The sequence below is a fragment of the Oryctolagus cuniculus genome, chromosome 7 (assembly GCF_051225735.1).
Source record: "Oryctolagus cuniculus isolate XC-2025 breed Fujian yellow rabbit chromosome 7, ASM5122573v1, whole genome shotgun sequence".
In the NCBI taxonomy this organism is placed as follows: Eukaryota; Metazoa; Chordata; class Mammalia; order Lagomorpha; family Leporidae; genus Oryctolagus; species Oryctolagus cuniculus.
In genome coordinates this window covers 157,911,608-157,930,085 of record NC_142873.1, presented here as the reverse complement: position 1 = coordinate 157,930,085, position 18,478 = coordinate 157,911,608, and the positions used below count along the sequence as shown (strand labels likewise).

General features: G+C 50.7%; 1 protein-coding gene across 3 annotated transcripts in view; it reads right to left on the bottom strand.

The window, feature by feature from the left end:
- The window catches only part of MTOR (mechanistic target of rapamycin kinase), a 133,305-nt gene that overhangs the window by 111,269 nt on the left and 3,558 nt on the right, over window positions 1-18,478 (bottom strand). For all 3 annotated transcript variants that reach the window (XM_008251668.5, XM_089299316.1, XM_002723353.6), the window contains exons 4-10: window positions 17,584-17,816; window positions 16,746-16,946; window positions 15,922-16,056; window positions 5,468-5,743; window positions 5,280-5,388; window positions 2,051-2,237; window positions 966-1,094 (exon numbers count right to left, since the gene is read on the bottom strand). In XM_008251668.5, the coding sequence (XP_008249890.1) occupies window positions 966-1,094; window positions 2,051-2,237; window positions 5,280-5,388; window positions 5,468-5,743; window positions 15,922-16,056; window positions 16,746-16,946; window positions 17,584-17,816 (1,270 nt within the window). The remainder of the gene's footprint in view (window positions 1-965; window positions 1,095-2,050; window positions 2,238-5,279; window positions 5,389-5,467; window positions 5,744-15,921; window positions 16,057-16,745; window positions 16,947-17,583; window positions 17,817-18,478) is intronic.

Genomic DNA, 18,478 nt, shown 5'->3' with positions numbered 1-18,478 from the left:
AGGGGAGGACACCAGTCACACTCCAGGCCAAGCACACGGGCTTCGGGCTGTTTCTGGGGAGAAGCAGCCCTTCCTGCCCACGGAGGGGGTCAGGGCCCATCGCTGCTCGGTCTTAAAGGATACCAGACTCCTGGCCTGGTCTCAGCCTTCAGAACAATCTAAGAGTTCTGGATGGAAGATCTTTGTATTCCCCACCCCTCCAACTCTGTCTTTCAAATAAATTAAATAAATCTTAAAAAAAAAAAAAAAAAAAAAAAAAAGGAACCTGTGGAGCTAGCACTGTGGCATAGCAGGTAAAGCTACTGCCTGCAACACCAGCATGCCATAAGAGCACTGGTTCAAGCCCTGGTTGTTCCATTTCAGATCCAACTCCATGCTAATGAGCCTGGAAAAGCAGTGGAAAATGGCCTAAGACCCAGATGAAGTTCCTGGCTCCTAGCTTCAGCCTCTCCCTCTCTCTCTGTAACTCTGATTTTTTTTTTTTTTTAAAGAGTTACACAGAGAGAAGGAGAGGCAGAGAGAGGTCTTCCACCTGATGGTTTACTCCCCAGTTGGCCACAACAGCCGGAGCTGTGCCGATCTGAAACCAGGAGCCAGAAGCCTCTTCTGGGTCTCCCATGCAGGTGCAGGGGCCCAAGGACTTGGGCCATCTTCTGCGCTTTTCCAGGCCATAGCAGAGAGCTGGATCGGAAGTGGAGCATCTGGGCCTTGAACCGCGCCCATATGGGATGCTGGCACTGCAGACAGCAGCTTTACCCACTATACCACAGCGCCGGCCCCTGTAACTCTGATTTTCAAATTAAGTAAACAAATCTCTTTAAAAAAAAAAAAAGAGTGTGTTTAGTCTGAGCTATCCTATGCTGTCTGTTCAATTTAACACACAAACAACCATGCCTTGTTCCTTTAAGCAGGTCCCACGCCTCCCAGTAACAGCAACAGGGCGGGCTCAGGCGCCTGACACCTACCTCAGTCCCACAGCCAGCATGGGCTCCAGCAGCTCCTTGATGTCCTGCTGGATGCCTGGCCCCATTGCGCGCGCCAGCATGCTGACACACGTGAACACCGTGGCGTCCACCTGCACTGCCTTCTGCCTCCTGCAGAGACACAGAGCGGCTACTTTAAACACTGGAATGAGATAACGCATAAGGACCAAGGACAGCACCAAAGTCACCCTGAGTCCTGGAGAGCAGGTTCCTCAGGCAGAGCCATCAGGTATGAAGGTGCAAGTGTCTCGCGTACAGTTCTGGGGACTCGTCATACTGTAGCTATCACAGATCTGTTTACTTGTGACAGCAGTCAAGTGTGTGCAGCAAAAGGGTCCCTTCCTGAATTCACACAAGGGCACTCAATGGGTTTAGTGTGCTGCTGACCAAGGCACCTACTGGGGAAGTCAGCTGAGCCTTGTGCCCATCAGGGAGCAAAGGCAGACCACAGGAACACATGGAAACATGAGACCCCCACGATGGGACCACTGGGCTAGAGAACAGGTGGGGCTCATTAACTCACCAGAGCAACGAAACAGGGAACCATAACAACAGAACGCAAGATGAAAGAAAGCCGACTAACACTGACCCCCTAGCCTTAGCTGAAGACCCCAGCCTCTCCATCTAACAGGCGCTGAGGTTCTTCTTATATTTCACTGACTGGGAAGTTTAAAGAGGTGGAGCATCTTCTTCAACTCTAGCGATAAGGAAAACGATGGCTGTTAGGTTCCTTCAGTTCCAGCCAAGAATTCCTTTCTTTAGCTCTTATACAAAAATAAGTCCAATGAAAGCCAGAGCCAAGAGTAAAATTAGGGGCTTCCCATAATTGGAAATAGCACTGGCATCTAACATATTCTCAGGGCATTCAACCTCACAAAGTATTTACAGAAATGTTATTTGATTTGGAAAAGGTTAGCCCTCACCTAACAAGTACTGTTCTTCACTCTGTCTGCTCATCCCTGGAGTTTAAGGACGCATGGAAAGGCCCTCACTCGGGGAAGAGGGATGGAGCATCCTCCCTCTCCAACCAGATGGAGGGAAGGTGGAACCCTAACAGAGGCACTCACTTGTGGGCAAAGTCCTTAGGGGGCAGGGCCGCCCGGATGATGTCCAGCACACGAGGCAAGTAGACCTTGAACTCTGACCTCACAGCCACAGAAAGCAGCCCCAGAGCTTGGAAAGCTGCTGTCCGTTCCTTCTCCTTCTTGACACAGCTTAGGACGTGGTTCATGGTGTCCTGGAGGTACTGAGTGTCTGAACACAGAAAAGCAAAGTGGACAGCTCAATGCTAAAAGTTGGTCTACACATCAAAGGTTAGAGTTTCTCTACAGCACTTAAATGAAGAAAGCTGTTGGAAAGATGTTAAGAATTTAGAGGAAATACTAACTAAAGTCTTCTCTTGACCTTCAATTATCAGATAACAACTTTTAGAAGCAATGTAAAGATAAGTTTTCTCCTTTTGTTAAAAAAGTCTCCAAAACAATAATATCACATAATTGTCCCCATTTCTTATTTAAGAAATATACTTAATCTTATTTAAAAACAAAAAGATGATCTAAACTATTTTATATTATAATGAAAAAAAAATTTTTTTTGACAGGCAGAGTGGACAGTGAGAGAGACAGACAGAGAGAAAGGTCTTCCTTTTACGTTGGTTCACCCTCCAATGGCCACTGCGTTGCGGCCGGTGCACCGCGCCGATCCGATGGCAGGAGCCAGGTGCTTCTCCTGGTCTCCCATGGGGTGCAGGGCCCAAGCACTTGGGCCATCCTCCACTGCACTCCCTGGCTACAGCAGAGAGCTGGCCTAGAAGAGGGGCAACCGGGACAGAATCCGGCACCCCGACCGGGACTAGAACCCGGTGTGCCGGCACCACTAGGTGGAGGATTAGCCTAGTGAGCCGTGGCGCCGGCTATAATGAAATTTAAAGTAAAACTGAATATTGCTTGCAAGAAACAGGCCATTCCATCCAGTGTAGGCCTAGAAACCACTTTGTTATTACCTAGACATCTTTGTTACAGTTATATTTATTTATTTTTATTTATATGAACGGCAGAGTGAGATATCTTCCATCTGTTGGTTTACTCCTCAAATGCCCACCAGAGCCAGGGCTGGGCCAGGCCAAAGCCAGGAGGCAGAAACTCCATCTGGGCGTCCCATAGGGGTGGTAGGAACTTAAGTGCTTGTGTCATCATCCGCTGCCTCCAAGGGTGTGCACTAGGAGGAAACGGGATTAACAGCAGAGGTGGGACTCCGATAGGGCAGGTGTTCCAAGTGGCAGCTAAACCCGCTGGGCCACAACGCCTGCCCCTGTTACGGTTAACATTCAGTACAGCAAGAGTCAGTCTGCAATTTGGAAACTCACATGTGTGTCTCATGTACACTGACATAAGCCCACGTGCATGGGCTGCAATTCTTGGGTAATTTAAGAGTGCTGGTTCTCCCCTGAAAGCTGGATCTTCCTGCCTTCTACTTCCCTTCTTCAGTGAATGCAGAGCCCAGGTCCTGCCCCTGTGGCACAGCTACGACCACACATCCACGAGAAAACCAGGGATGCTGCGGATGAACGAGACTCTCAACTGGCACATACACAGGACTGCACTACGCTAATGAGACGCATGTTCTCCGCCAGCTCCTGTGGTCAACTGGAGGCATGCTGGGGCCTGATCACAGGGAGCAACATGACACAACGGTCAAAGCAGAGCAAGGACGAGGAAAGCGGGGCCTCCCTCAGGACAGCACTTCGGCAGGAAAGTAACTTCCTCTTCCAGACTTAGCACCCCAAGAGATTAGGAATCTGGTTTTGTAGAGTTCCAACCCCACTCAGGGCAAGTTTTTATACACCTCACTTACACCACTGGGAAGTTCTCAGTGACTCCCAAACTACCAGCTTCAAGCAAGTGAAACTTACGCAATAAGGTGCATACTTAGGAAGGCTGCCCACACAGACTTGCACCGACATACTTCAGTACACTATTGAATAAAACAACAAATCCACATCAAAAGAATAAACCTAGGGGCCTGTGTCTTTGTAGCCTGCTGCTAGACCGCCTTTTGAACATCCTAGGGTAACTCTTTCTACAGCATGCAGGCTTTGATCAAATCTGGCCTACTTATTAGTTTCTTCTGAACCACAGACTTTCAACCCAATATCATTTAAAGCTCTACTGAACAAGGGCACGTGTGTTCATTAAGCAAGAGAAGCTGCTGAGTGCCAGCTAGCAGGAAGGATGGAAGAGTGAAAAAACACGGGTGGTTTCCATTCTGTCACTTCTCAGGTTCCGTGATCCTATGTGACTAATTATGTGCCTCTACGGCATGTCTCACACCTCACCAGCTCGACTGCATCCGGGCTGGGTGATGCAGAATCAATCTGCTACAAATGGCCACTGCTGAGGGCTGGACTGGCCTTCCACTCATTCTCCTGGCTCGCACTGGGTCTCGAATGCATAAGGAGCTGGGGTCATGTGCACACGGGGAGGACAAAGGGATGTTCAAGATGGCGTCTCACGCTCCGCAGGCAGGAGGCTGAGAGTGGGACATTAGGATAAACAGACAGTTGGAGCATTACTACGATTTTTAGCTCGACCTACTTCCAAATGGATTTGTAGTAGTTTGAAGAAGCAACAACGCTATAATAATGGTTTCTGTTCACTGAGGCTGCTTACTTAGGCTTTAATGCCTTCATCTTGGGAGGTACTGACTGCCATTCTAATTTTACAAGTCAGGAAGTGGAGGACCAGGAAGGTCCAACAACCTGTCCCAGATGTCACAGGTAAGGGCCCAGACAGGATTCGCCGCCGGTCTGATCCCAAGGGTTGCAGGGAACAGGAACAGGGCATCTGCATTTGCACGCAGGGCAAGCCAGGAAGGGCCTCGTGGGGAAGCCAGTGTCTCATACTGCCTCCCTCCTAAGGATGGGGGCCTGGCAGCACCCAGTCCTTCCTGAGTGCAAAGGTGGCTGGGTGACCACGGCAGAGGCACAGGCGGGACGGTCACCAAACCCCCACTCAGAGGCCACAGCACAGGGTCAACACTGAAAAGGCTCTTCTAAGTCCACTGATGAACGTGCTGGCTTCTGTACACGGCAACCTGCTTGGCCAAGCACTGCCTACAATTATGATTGTTCCTGTCCCTAGATACCACAGACTGAAACTGGACACGAGGCAAAGAAATCAGAGACGGCCCCTGGGCTGGTGTTGCTTCAAATGAGAAACAGACACAGCTCTTTGGAATCACCAGTCCCCTGTGTATCACCCTCAGGTAGGCAATGACGCCGTCCACGGACTTCCTCACCTGTAAAGGCAGAAGGTCTGAATGCAGCCAGGCGGGGCAACAGATTAAGGATCGTCATTTGGATCAGCGAGTTCTTGCTGTTCCTGCACTTCAGCACCCACTGGCACACCTGAGAGAGCAAGGATACAGGGTTGGCAGAGGAAAGTGAGGCGGGAACTGGGGAGAGAGGAGGGGCAGCTCCCGTCTACCTGATCGAATTTTTCCTCCATCAAGTCTCGGCAACACCGGCTCTCGACCAGGGTGGACTTAGCTGGGCTGGGGGAGGCCCCGAATCCCATGAGGCCTTGGTGAGAGCTGTAGCCCAGCAGCCCCACCAAGGCGTTCGACTGCTGGGGCTGCACAGCCTGGAAACTGGTGAAGGGCGTGATGTGCCGAGGTTTTGTTCCGAAGCCCATGAGATCTTTGCAGTACTTGTCGTGCACCAGCTGCTGCTGGGTGATTTCTTCCATCTCTTCTCTCAGCCGCTACAGACAGGAGAGAAGAAAAACCACCTGTAGGTATGAGCGGACTTCCCCCTGGGCACTGTGGAGTCTACAGAGCAATGCATTTGTCCAGTCCTGAAATGTAAAACTTTCCGCAGGGCAGGATTCTAACTTCTCCAGAGCAGGGGACCCACTTGCATCCCAATTTAGGCAGAAGAGCACCACCTGCTGAACACCGCGGAGGGCGCAGGCTCAGGCTGCCTCAGGCCGCACCCCCAAGGACTCCCTGTGTGGCTCGGGAAGGCCAACCTGCACACTGAAGATCACAGCAGGGTCAGGGGCAGCCCAGGCCAGCAGCCTGTAAGGATACTGGTCTCTTCCTAGCAGCCCAGGCAGTCACACAGGCGAGTAATTGTCGCAGAACTCTAGGCTCGCGCAGCAGGCATGAAACCAGCTGACAGGTCTCCCTTCCCAGAGGCTGCCCGAGAACTCATCTCCAACACCGTGCACTGAGAAGGCCACGGGGGCCCGAGTGTGGCGTAGTGGGCAAAGCCGCCGCCTGCCATGCCGACATCACAGATGGGCACTGGTTCAGGTCCAGGCTGCTCTCCTGCTGATCCAGCTCCCTGCTGTGGCCCGGGAAAGCAGTGGAAGATGGCCCGAGTGTTTGGGCTCCTGCACCCACACGGCAGACCCAGAAGCAGCTCCAGCTCCGGCCTGGCTCAGCCCTGGCCACTGCAGCCATCTGGGCAGTGAACCAGAGGATGGAGGACCTCTCTCTGTCTCTTGCTCTCCCTCTTGACTCTTTCTAACAAATAAATAAATCTTTAAAAAAAGGCTCTAAAACAGTTTTTTAAATGTCTGTTCCTGACATACACATTTCATTTTTCAGAAAATCTCATCCACTGTCTTATCCAGGTCAGAGGACTCTCACGCTGCTAAATCCATCTTATCTGCAGCGTTTAATCCAACCCCTCCTCCTCCTCCTGGGACTGAAACCCTTCTTGGCTGAGCTTCACGGACGTCAGCCTCGCTGGGTGCTCCCCTCTCCTGACTGGTCTCCTGGGGTTCCTCTTCACCTCCCGACCTCAGACCTCAAGCACACCAGCTCCCTTGGGGCCCTCACCTGGTCTTGTGACTTCAGTAACACCTGTATGCTGAAGAATCCCAAATCTGTGTCTCCCACACACATCTCTGCTCAGAACAGCCCAACACGCACCTCAAACTTAACTTCAAACCACACTCCTGGTCAGCTCCTCCCGCTACGGTCATTGCACTGCAGCCCTGGGCTGCTCGGCCAACACCTTGACTTCTTCCCCTTCCACCCAGCTCCAATCTATCAGCAAATCCCAAATCCAGAACCCAGCCTCTTGTGGACTCCATGGCCCACCCACTGTGTGTGAGCTGCAAAGAGCCCCGTGCGAAGATGGCCACAGCTCCCTCCACACGGGGTTCCCAGCTTCAGCCTGGGCCCTCCAACAACACATTCCCAACACAGTGGCTAAAGCAAGTAAAAAATGCAATCTTTAATTCATGCTATTAACTCTTTCCCTTCCCTGCTCTCACTTTCTCCACAGCATTTATCATGATATGATTTATTTTTACTTATAGGTATCTTACCTGTCCCCCTGTTAGATTACTCTAGCTCTTAAGAGGCACATATTAGGGGCTCAATTAATATTTGATGAACAAGTGAACATATCAAGAAAGCACACCTGAGGGCCAGCACTATGGTGTAGGGGGTAAAGCCACCGCCTGAAGTGCCGGCATCCCATATGGGCACCGGTTTGAGTTCTGGCTGTTCCACTTCCAATCCAACTCTCTGCTTTGGTCTGGGAAAGCAGAAGATGGACCAAGTCCTTGGGCCCCTGCACCCGTGTGGGAGACTCAGAAGAAGCTCCTGGCTTCAGATTGGCACAGTTCTGGCCATTGTGGCCAATTAGGGAGTGAACCAGTGGATGGAAGACCTCTCTCTCTTTCTCACTCTGCCTGTCCTTCTCTCTCTGTGTAACTCTTTCAAATAAGTAAATCTTCAAAAAAAATTATACCTTATATTCAGACAGTTCCTAATTCACAAAGCATGTTTTAAGAATTACTTCATCTAGGCCGGCGCCGCGGCTCAATAGGCTAATCCTCCACCTAGCGACACCAGCACACCGGGTTCTAGTCCCAGTCGGGGCGCCGGATTCTGTCCCGGTTGCCCCTCTTCCAGGCCAGCTCTCTGTTGTGGCCCGGGAGGGCAGTGGAGGATGGCCCAAGTGCTTGGGCCCTGCACCCCATGGGAGACCAGGAGAAGCACCTGGCTCCTGCCTGCGGATCAGCACGGTGTGCCGGCCGCAGCGTGCCAGCCATGGCGGCCATTGGAGGGTGAACCAACGGCAAAAGGAAGACCTTTCTCTCTGTCTCTGTCTCTCACTGTCCACTCTGCCTGTCAAAAAAAAAAAAAAAAAAAAAAAGAGGCAATCTGAAATCTGTGAGGTAAAGAACTCAATATATGAAATTAAAAACAGTTGAATACCTCAACAGAACTGAGCAGGTAGAAGAATTTCTAAGCTTGAAGACAGCTTTTTTAAAACAAAACAAAACAAAAAACATTTTTTGAAAATTCATTTGCGCGGCAGAGAGACAGTGAACTCCTTCATCCGCTGGTTCACTCGCCAAATGACAACAACCCTCAGCCAAAACAAAGCCAGGAACTCAGAGCGTGATCCTCATCTCCCACGGGGGCAAGTAGGACTCCCACCACCCAGTCACAACACTGCCTCCCAGGGCTGCATCAGCAGGTGGCTGGAGTCAGGGGCTACAGCCAGGAACCGAACCCAGGTCCTCTGATACGGGATGTGGGCACCTGCACCGCCAGGCCAAACACCCAGCCCAAGACGCCTTCTGAAACAACGAGGAAATGAAAACAAACGTTCAGAAGAACAAAGGAAGTCATGGAGATTTACGGGACAAACATCTGCCAACATCCCTACTGTGCATGCTCTATGAGGTGGGGAGGGAAAAGGCACGGAAAACTTAGTCAGTGGAGCGACTGCAGGACACCTCCCGAACCTTGGGAAAGACACGGACATCCAAGTCCAGGAGGCTGAGAGGACTCCTCATGGATTCGACCCAAAGAACTAAAACATCTCTTTTTTTTAAAAAAAGATTTATTTATTTGAGAGGCAGAATTACAGGGAGGCAAAAGCAGAGAGAGAGAGAGAGAGAAACTTCTACCTGCCGGTTAACTCCCCAGATGGGAGTTAAAAGGAAAGCAGCAGAGGATGACAGCTCAAGTCCTTGGACCCCTGCACCCATGTGGGAGACTCAGATGAAGCTCCTGGCTCCAGGCTTCAGCCTGGCCCAGATCTGGCCAAAACAGCCATTTGGGAAATAAAACAAATATCTCTGTCTCTGTCTCTCCCTCTCTCTGTAACTCTGCCTTTCAGATGAAAAAACCTTTTAAAAAAGAAATGGAGGGGGCTAGCATTGTGGTGCAGCAGGTTAGATCACCAACTGTGACACTGGCATCCTCTGTGAGTGCTGGTTCAAGTCCAGCTGCTCCATTTCCAAACCAGCTCCCTGCCACTGCACCTGGGAAAATGGCAGAAAATGGCCCACGTGCTGGGGCACCTGCTACCTACCTGAAAGACCCAAATGGAGTTTCAGGCTCCTGGCTTTGGCCAGGTCCAGCCAGAGTTGCTGTTTGGGGAGTGAACCAATAGATGGAAGATTTATTTTTTTTAAATATTTTATTTATTTATTTGAGACAGTTTATTTATTTTTTGTTATTTATTTGAGACAGACAATGAGAGGGAGAGACAGAGAGAGAGGGCTTCCATCCGCTGGTTCACTCCCCAGATGGCCGCAACGGTCGGAGCTGCACCGATCCAAAGCCAGAAGTCAGGTGCTTCTTCCCAGTCTCCCATGTGAGTGCAGGTGCCCAAGCACCTGGGCCATCTTCTGCTGGTTTCCCAGGCCATAGCAGAGAGCTGGATTGGAAGAGGAGCAGCCAGGACTCAAACCAACACCCATATGGGATTGTCGGCACTGCAGGCGGTGGCTTTGCCACTACAGCACAGAGCCAGCCCCTGGAGTTCCTTGATTCTAATAAACACTTTTAAATCTCAAAAAAAAAAAAAAAAAAAAAAAAAGGTAGGTGAAATAACAACTTTCTGTAGCAAGCAAACACTGAAAGAATTCATCATCACCAGACAAGCCCTACAAACGCTGAAGGGAGTCCTACAGCAGAAGTGAAAGGGCTGGCCAACACTGTGGTGTAGCAGGTTAAAGCCCTGGCCTGTAGTGCCAGCATCCTCTATGGGCACAGGTTTAAGTCCTGGCTGCTGCACGTTCAATCCAGCTCCCTGCTAATGGCCTGGGAAAGCAGCAGAGGATTGCCCAAGTCCTTGGGCCCCTACATCCACATGGGAGATCCAGAAGAAGCTCCTGGCTCCTGGCTTTGGATCAGCTCAGCTCTGGCCATTGTGGCCATTTGGGTAGTGAACCAGCAGATGGAAGACCTCTCTCTCTTTCTGTCTCTACCTCTCTCTATAACTCTGCCTTTCAACTAAATAGAATAAACCTTTAAAAAAAATACTTATGGGGCAGGCGCTGTGGCACAGCGGGTTAACACCCTGGCCTGAAGCGCTGGCATCCCATGTGGGCGCCGCTTCGAGACCCAGCTGCTCCACTTCCCATCCAGCTCTCTGCTGTGGCCTGGGAAAGCAGTAGAGGATGGCACAAGTCCTTGGGCCCCTGAACCCACGTGGGAGACCCGGAAGAAGCTCCTGGATCCTGGCTTTGGACCGGCACAGCTCTGGCCATTGTGGCCAATTGGGGAGTGAACCAGCAGATGGAAGACCTCTCTCTGCCTCTCCTCTCTTTGTGTAACTCTTTCAAATAAATAAATAAATCTTTAAAAAAATACTTATAAAAAATAAAAATGAAGTAAAAGGGTGACCATCACAGAAACAAGTGAAAGTACATATCTCAACAGCGGTACAGACACACAGTTCCTTAAATGGTTACCAGGATCCACCAGAGAAACCAGTTAGGCCTTTCACGATCTCTGGAGAAGACTTTTAAAATGAATTTAATTTCTTAAAAGGCAATTCAAAAATTTGAGCCCTTTTCCTGAATTTGTGTCTTTAAGGACATATGTGCATTTCGTATAAGCTGGCAAAGTGGTTGGCATGAAATTGTTTAACATCCTTAAAAGAAAATTAAAAATAGAGCCACCCTGTGATGCAGCTCTGAAACAGTGACGCTTCCCACCACTGTATATGCTTTGCGGCACTCTTCATGACAGCCGAGACACGGAATCAACCTAAGTATCCATCAACAGAGGAATGGGGCCAGCGCTGTGGCGTAGCTGGTTAGGCAGCTGCCTGCAGCGCCAGCACAGCATCCCACACGGGCGCCTGCTCCCTGCTCATGCACCTGGGAAAGCAGCAGGAAACGGCCCAGGTGCTCGAGCCCCTGCACCCACATGGGCGACCTGGAGAAGCTCCTGGCTTCAGTCTAGGCCAGCTCTGGCGGCTGCGGCCATGGGGGGAGTGAACCATTAGATGGCAGATCTCCATCTCTCTTTCCCTCTCTCTCTGCTTTTCAAATAAAATAAATAAATATTAAAAACACAAAAACAAAAGCAGATGAACAGGTAAAGAAAGTGCGGCATATTGGGGCATTTGGTGCAGGGCTTAAGCTGCCGTTTCCGAGGGATGCCCGCATCCCATATCTGAGTACCTGGTTTGGATACCAGCTACTCCACTTGCAATCCAGCTTCCTGCTAATGAAACCACGGGAGGCAGCAGATGATGGCTCAAGTGCTTAGGTCCCTGCCACCCACTCGTTGGACCTGGACTAAGTCCGAGGCTACTGGCTTCATCCTAGCCCGGGGCCCAAGAGGATCTGGGGAAGGGATTAGTGGACAGAAGATCTCTTTCCATTCATCTCTCTGCCTTGAAAAAAATAACTAATAAAAAAATCTTCCATGTTCATGGATTGGAAGAATGAATATCATCAAATCTCCACACTATCCAAGGCAACTTACAAATTCAATGCGATCCCAACCAAAATACTAACAACATTCTTCTCGGATCTAGAAGAAATGATGCTAAAATTCATATGGAAGAGCCAAAGACCCCAAATATCTAAAGCAATCTTAAATAACAAAAAGAAATCAGAGGCATAACAATATCAGATTTGAAGACATACTACAGGGGGCCAGCGCTGTGGTGCAGGGAGTTAAAGCCCCGCCCACAGGGCCAGCATCCCACATGGGCACCGATGAGGTACTCTTCACTGGCATGGGGCGATGTCTCAAGTCGCTGTCCCCTGGGTGGGGAGCCGAGTATATCCCTGTAGCAGCATTTGGTTGACTGCCTGGTTGCCGAAGGCCTTGGTTCCTTTATCAAATCCTAAACAGGCATTTTTCAAAGAACGAAATTCAAACAGCCAACAGGCACATGAAAAAATGCTCAGGATCACCAGCCATCAGGAAAATGTAAATAAAAACCGCAGTGAGGTTTTACCTCACCCCAGGTACAATGGCTCTCATCAGAAATCAACAAACAATAAATGCTGGCAAGGATGTGGGCAAAAAGGTACCCTAATACACAGCTGGTGGGAATGTAAACTGGTGTAGCCATTGTGGAAGACAGTATAGAGATTTCTTGGAAATCTGAAAATAGATCTACCGTATGACCCAGCCATCCCACTCCTGGGAATTTATCCAAATGAAATGACATCAGCATATGAAACAGTTCTCTGTACTCCCACATTTATTGTAGCTCAATTCACAATAGCTAAGATATGGAATCAACCCAGATGTCCATCAATCGATGACTGGATAAAGAAAATGTGGGGCCAGTGCTGTGGTGTGAGTTAGCTCAGTCTCCGTCTGTGACGCTGGCATCTGGTGTGAGCGCCAGTTCAAGTCCCAGCTGTTCCACTTACAATCAAGCTCCCTGTTAATGGCCTGGGAAAGCATTGGAAGGTGGCCCAAGTGCTTGGGTCCCTGTACCCACATTGGGAGACCTGGAAGAAGCTCCTGGCTTTGGATCAGCCCAGCTTTGGCCATTGCAACCAACTGGGAAGTAAACCAGCAGACGGAAGATCCCTCTCTCTGTAACATTTCCTCTCAAAAAAGAAATAAATCTTAAAAAAATATGGTATATTTACACTATGGAATACTACTCAGCCATAACAAAGAATGAAATCCTGTCTTCTGCAACAAAATGGATACAACTAGAAACCATATACTTAGTGAAATAAGCCAGTCACAAAAAGACAAATATCATGTTTTCCCTGATCTGAGGTTAACTTTTAGAGTACAAAAAAATGTATATAAGTGAAATTGACATTTTGAGATTTGATTGTTTATAGCTCTTGTCTCCTGTTGAGGAACAGTGTTTGTTTTTTTTATTTGTTCTTACTATTGGTGAATTATTTACTTAATGGAAGATTAAGCTTACGATTATAAAATAAGCTGAAAGTATGTCATTGTTACAATTAAAAGAAAGAGGGGCTGGCACCATGGCGTAGTGGGTAAAGCTACCACCTACAATGCTGGCATCCCATATAGGCGCTGGTTCAGGTCCTGGCTGTTCCTCTTCCAATCCAGCTCTCTGCTGTGGCCTGGGAAAGCAGTAGAAGATGGCCCAAGTGTTTGGGCCCCTGAACCCATGTAGGAGACTGGGAAGAAGCTCCTGGCTCCTGGCTTCGGATTGGCCCAGATCCGGCCATTGTGGCCATATGGGGAGTGAATCAGCTGATGGAAGACTTCTCTCTCTCTGCCTCTGCCTCTCTGTAACTCTGCCTTTCAAATAAATAAATAAATCTAAAAAACAAACTAAGAGAGAATAAAAAAGGAAGGAGGAGGGAGGCTGGGTGGGGTGGGAAGTGTCACTACGCTCCTAAATCTATATATTTGAAATAGATGAAATTTATTCACCTTATATAAATCAAAAAATTTTAAAAAAAATACGGTATATGTATATAACGGAATACAATCTAGTCATAAATGAAATCCTGTCACTTGCAACAATACAGATGAACACATAAACATTACTTTAGGTGAAATAAGCTAGACACAGACAAATACTGTATGATCCTAACTCACATGGGAACTCTTAAAAAAAAGTCCATCTCATAGAAGTTGTGGCTAGAACAGTTGTTACTAGATGGCGGAGGGGTTAGGAGAGTGGGGAAAACAGAGAGGTGAGCTAATGAGTACAAGTTACAGTTAAGTGGAACAAGTTCTGTATTGCACAGAAAGGCGACTATAGTTAACAATAATGCTCTTATATTTCAAAACAGCTAGCAGAGAATTTTTATGTTCTCACCACAAAGAAATGATAAATGCTAATCACTCTAATTTGAACATTACATAAAGTATACATGTATCAAAATATCACATTGTGTCCTATAAATATATATATATATATAAAATTGTGTGTCAATCAAAACACAATGCTGGCAGGGCCCTCTGACGGCTACTGCTTACAGAACACCGGCCACGTATCAGGTGCTGCGCTGGGCACTCTGCATATTTAGAAACCTCCCGCGAGCTGACGGAGGCTGGGAGGATCTCATCCAAGTGAACTAAGCGAGCTGAAGCCATAACCTGCCTGAGTCCCACAGTCCACAGAGCAGAAGGGTTCCGAGCCTGGTACCTCTCTCTCTCTGCTTTTTTTTTTTTTTTTTTTTTTTGACAGGCAGAGTGAATAGTGAGAGAGAGAGACAGAGAGAAAGGTCTTCCTTTGCTGTTGGTTCACCCTCCAATGGCTGCCGCGGCCAGCATGCTGCGGCCAGTGCACTGTGCTGATCCGATGGCAGGAGCCAGGTACTTATCCTGGTTTCCCATGGGGTGCAGGGTCCAAGTACTTGAGCCATCCTCCACTGCACTCCCTGGCCATAGCAGAGAGCTGGCCTGGAAGAGGGGCAACCGGGACAGAATCCGGCGCCCCGACTGGGACTAGAACCCGGTGTGCCAGCGCCGCAAGGCAGAGGATTAGCCTAGTGAACCGCGGCGCCGGCTCCGAGCCCGGTACCAAACCATCCTTGTGTCTACTAAAGGAAGTCCAGGGGTGACATTTCATTTCCCACAGGCAAGATCAAGGATGGAGCCCGACCTCCCAAATCCAGCTTGAACCCAACTACTTTTCAGCATGTGTGCTGCCATTCCTAGCCCAAGCCACCACCGTTGCTCACCCAGACCACCCAAACAGCTTCCTGACCTTCAAGTACAAGCAGCCTAACTGACTAAGGGCCCAGCTGCTGTGCTGGGACCCCGCACCGAGTTTGTTCCAAGGCCACGCTTTCCGTCGGCTGCTCCTGGCAGATGACAGGACACGGTAGGGATGCCAAGGGAGGCCTGTTCTTGGGAGACCAGGCCTTCAACAGCTGATGCTGGCTTGAGGATCTCACGGAGGCCTTGCACAGTAGACTCCACCCAGTTTCTCTCCCACCTCTTGTCCAGTTAGGGTCAGAGGTAGAATGTGGTCTTCCTGCTCTCCCACCTCCCCTCCCATTTTCTTACCGGCTATTTCACTAATAAAACCTCTGTCCTTTCTACCCTCACCCTGGTACTTTATACCCATCTCCTCAAGCTAATTCACCTCCTATCTGGTCTCCCTGCGTTGACTCCTGCCTCTCCACACCTTAGAAAAGGCATGGCGTCACACCGCACATCGCCACCCTGTGTGCACACGGCCAATGTCTGCCCCTGTAACTAGAAGAGGAGCCAGTGCTGACCACGAACCACGAGCCCCTTCCTCCCTGACCACACCTCCCACCTTCTCTCCTTCTTGTGGTAAGGGACCAGCCACACGCCCCTTCTTTCTGCTTCATCAATTTTTCAAACTTGACCAACTTTTCCTCCCACCTCAAAGCCTTTGCCTGGAACGCAGCCCCTGGCCTGCTACAAGGGGCTCCTGCATGTCCTGCGGCCTCTGGACTCCAATGGCTCTGCTTCAGAGAGGGCCTTCCCTGACACTGCATTTCCCACAGGAAAGATCACAGCTGGAGCCCGACCTCCCAGATCGGGCCTGAGCCCAGCCACTGCACTCAACCCCACCCCTCACCTCCATCCTCTTTCCTGTTGTGTTTCCTTCCCAGGACTCGTTGCTGTCTGAAGTTGTCCTGTCTACCTGCTTGTCACCTGTTTCCTCCTAAAAGTGCCCGCTCCGTGCGGACGAGGGTCTTGCTCTGCCCGCCCGGCCGCCGCATCTCACCTCGCCCTCCATGCTGCTGATCCGAACCAGCTCGTTGAGGATCAGCAAGGCTCCGTGGATCCGGTCATCCCGATTCATCCCCTTCTCCTTGGCCAGGGTCTCATCAAACCCCTTCTCTGCCTCTTCGAACGTGTGCTGCAGAAACGGACAGAATCCTGTGCTCACCCAGCGTCCAGAGCTGGAGAGAAGCCAGGCCCAACCAGCCCTCGCTGGGGTTCCGGGGTGTTCCCACACGTGCTCGGCGCCGTGGACCAGCGTAACACTGACTGGTCGTGCGCTTGTTTAATTTAGCTTCAGCTCTTCTGCCCTCACATGCCACTGAGATACGTATCATTATCACCTGCCAAAACAAAAACCCCGCCCCCAGGCTCAAAGACCCTGAGTGAGCCGCGCAGTGTCACACGTACAGGCAAGCCTGGAAGGCCAGCCTCCCGCCCTACGCGCAGGGCGCCTGCGGTACTAGCAGGCTCACAGCCCCTCGGCAGCAGCAGACGGCACAGAGCTCAGGACACCAGAGCAGAAGGCACCGCCCTTTCTAAACTCCTACCAGCCATCTCCCGGCGAGTCTGCAAGGAAGCATGTTTTTACACCTCAGAACAGATGTCTTGGAGTGCGGAAGGCACTGAGTCATGGCCTGACCGGCATGTTCTCATTCTTAGCGACACACGAGATGATGCTGCATCTATCACTGGGCCTCTGCTTTCACGAAATGCAGCAGAGGAACCACCGACTCCTGCTGAGGGTCGTGAAGCTGCCTGACGGCGTGAACGTGCACTGCAGGCTCTGCCCGAGCGGCTGCCCGCCAGGGACCCAGCCCCTCTCACCCGGTACCACTGCGGCTTCTGCATCTCCTTCGGCTCTCGCTGAGTGGTGAGGATGAGACAGGCACGGAGGGCGGCCACGGCTCCCTCACGGATGGCCTGTTTGGGGTCCCACACGGCCACAAAAATGTTGTCGAAGAAGGGCTGCACTTGCTGGAAGAAGAAGGTGGGGACGCTGATGGCCAACTCACGGAGAACCAGGACCTAGGAGAAAGGGGGGGAGGGGGGCAGCTGAGAACTGCCATTCGCACCAGAGTTCTGCTCCCTCGGGACCACACTTGCTTGGACAAGGGAAGGCAGGCCCTCTCTTCCAGACAGGGAATTCTGGGGGCAGAACAGGAGAGCAAATGGACCAGACTCCTCCATGTTCGTTATCGTAGGCTGTGACAAAGACAGAGCCTCGGGAAGGCACACACTAGGCTCTCGTACCACTGCCCCGACAGCCCGGCCCAGTCACTGCGTAAGCACACTTGTTTCAGGTTTTATCTTAGGATTTTCATTTGACAAGAAGACACTGAGGGTCAGAGGTTGTGCCAGATTACGGAGTTAGGAGGTGACAAAGCCAAGACTTGAGCCAGGTCCCCACGTGTGTCCCTCTCCCGGTCCCAGGCTCCCTCCTGTAGCACGGTCCCTCGAGAGGGAGGACTAGAAGGCATCTGAGTGAGGCCTCTGATCCCCACTGCCCACTCCCAGGTCCTCTCCCCTGTGCAGTCACTACCCCATCTAACAGCGTCCAATCCTGGCCCACCAGAACAGCCTCTTCTGGGGATGAACCCTGGAAGGAAGCCGGGGACCCTAAAATAACGCCACGGTTCCCACGCCCAGTTCCGCGGGCACTCACAGCGGCGTGTCTCCGGCCCTCGTTGCGGTCAGCACCCAGCCATTCCAGGGCTCGCTTCACCTCGAACTCCACGTACTCGGCAGTGAAAGTGTCCCCTGCCATGGCAAGGCGGCCAATGGCCTTGGATGCCATCTCCATGACAACTGGGTCATTGGAGGGGAGGAGATTCCGAAGATAGTTGGCAAACCTGCCGATCCGGGTGGCATTCCCACCTTCCACGCCGATGAGGCTGGCTGGAAGAGAAGGTGGCAGAAGGTGACAAGGCACAGCGCGCTGGCCAGGCCGCAACTAAAGGCTGGCGAGCAACACCGCGCTCTGCCCTGAGCGCATGGCTACGTCGTAAGGGTGCGGGCAGTTTTCATTTTCCCTAAGATTTGATATCCGTGTCATAATGACTTACACCAAGTAAAACAGCACTATTGTAGTATATATACTTTGTCTCCCCAAGAAATTAGGGGAAAAACCCACACCCCCGGGACTGCATAATTCACAGGACTAGACCAGTCCTTGGGAGCTGAAGGACGACCTGTCTTTCATGAACTGCACCGAAATTTCACTTCTCCATTCATAAGCCCTGCTAGGCCAAACCCTGCTCTACGGAGAAACCAGCACCTGCACAGGCAACACGGGGTAGTAGAAAGCTGGCTTCCGGTCCCAGCTCTGACACACTGGCCCCACAAGAGTTGCTTAATGGTTCTGGGACTCAGCTTCCACTTCTAAAAACACCTGCTCGGTCTACATCCTAGGACTGCTCATAGAATCAGGACCCCTGTAAGGGCACTGAAAGCCGCACGGCTCCTGAAAATTCACAAACATGAATGGAACTTCTAGTGGCAGACATGGGCCCGGTGGACACAAAGGTGACCAGCCCTGTATTCCTACCTGTTTGCTGTTC